At 42.4% G+C, this 919-nt stretch overlaps 1 protein-coding gene across 1 annotated transcript; it reads right to left on the reverse strand.

Annotated features, from left to right (window-relative positions):
• Window positions 1-5: 5 nt before the first annotated feature.
• LOC117940847 (E3 ubiquitin/ISG15 ligase TRIM25-like) lies at window positions 6-368 on the reverse strand (the record flags this gene model as incomplete). Its single annotated transcript, XM_034865975.1, has 1 exon — window positions 6-368. A coding segment is annotated over exon 1 (345 nt), but the record flags the coding sequence as incomplete, so codon positions are not given.
• Between the last annotated feature and the right edge of the window lie 551 nt (window positions 369-919).

A 919-nucleotide genomic window follows, 5' to 3' on the forward strand; every position in this document is an offset into this window, starting at 1 on the left:
AGACAGGACTTGATGGCTTTGAGTTTCCTCCCGGTGCAGACATCACAGGCCACATCTTCAGCTCCAGCATAGCAGTGACCAGCAGGAGCAACTTGGAGTCCAGTCTTCTTCAGCTCCTCCACTAAATCTGCTAACATGGTGTTTTTCAGCAGGACGGGCCTCGGTGTGAACGTCTTCCTGCACTGAGGACAGCTGTAGCTGTACTTACCATCCTCTCCATCCCAGTGGCTTTTAATACAGTTCATGCAGTAGCTGTGTCCACAGGGAGTAGTCACCGGATCCTTTAGTAGATCCAGACAGATGGAACAAGAGAAGGTTTCCCGGTCCAGCTGCACTCCTCTCTGCGCCATCTCACCTCTAAGTGATGACTGACTATAACTGGTACTTATAGTATGAATGACTTGTCTTGCATACTGTAAGTCCCTGTAAGTCATACTGGCTATGACTTACATTACTTATGATCCGGGTCCAAGGTTCAGGGAGGGGTTATCAAAACATTGACTCATGCCAGGATGAGGAGTGGCACCTTGACTTTGGACTTTGTTTTCTCATTTTAAATGACACCTCAGTTAAAACGTCCTTTGCGTCACAAAACATGACATTTCTAGTTGTAAAATAATTCTTGGCTCCTCAGGTTTTGTTGAAGTCTCCATACGTCTCAGTCTCTTACTCAAAGTCTCTTAAATTTTCCCTTTACTTGTTTAAGAGTAACAGAAAGTTATAAAAATAAACTTTCATAAACCCTTAATGATCTCCCAGTCCTAGAACATGTGTACAAGGGTATCAGATAAGTACTTCAATCCAATGTTATTTATAGTATCAAATCCTAAAAAGAATAATCTTTACAGATAGAGCAGGTCTAGACCACTCTATAATTTACAGGTAGAGCAGGTCTAGACCTCTCTATAATTTACAGGTA

The sequence above is a fragment of the Etheostoma cragini genome, unplaced genomic scaffold (assembly GCF_013103735.1).
Source record: "Etheostoma cragini isolate CJK2018 unplaced genomic scaffold, CSU_Ecrag_1.0 ScbMSFa_348, whole genome shotgun sequence".
Taxonomy (NCBI): Eukaryota; Metazoa; Chordata; class Actinopteri; order Perciformes; family Percidae; genus Etheostoma; species Etheostoma cragini.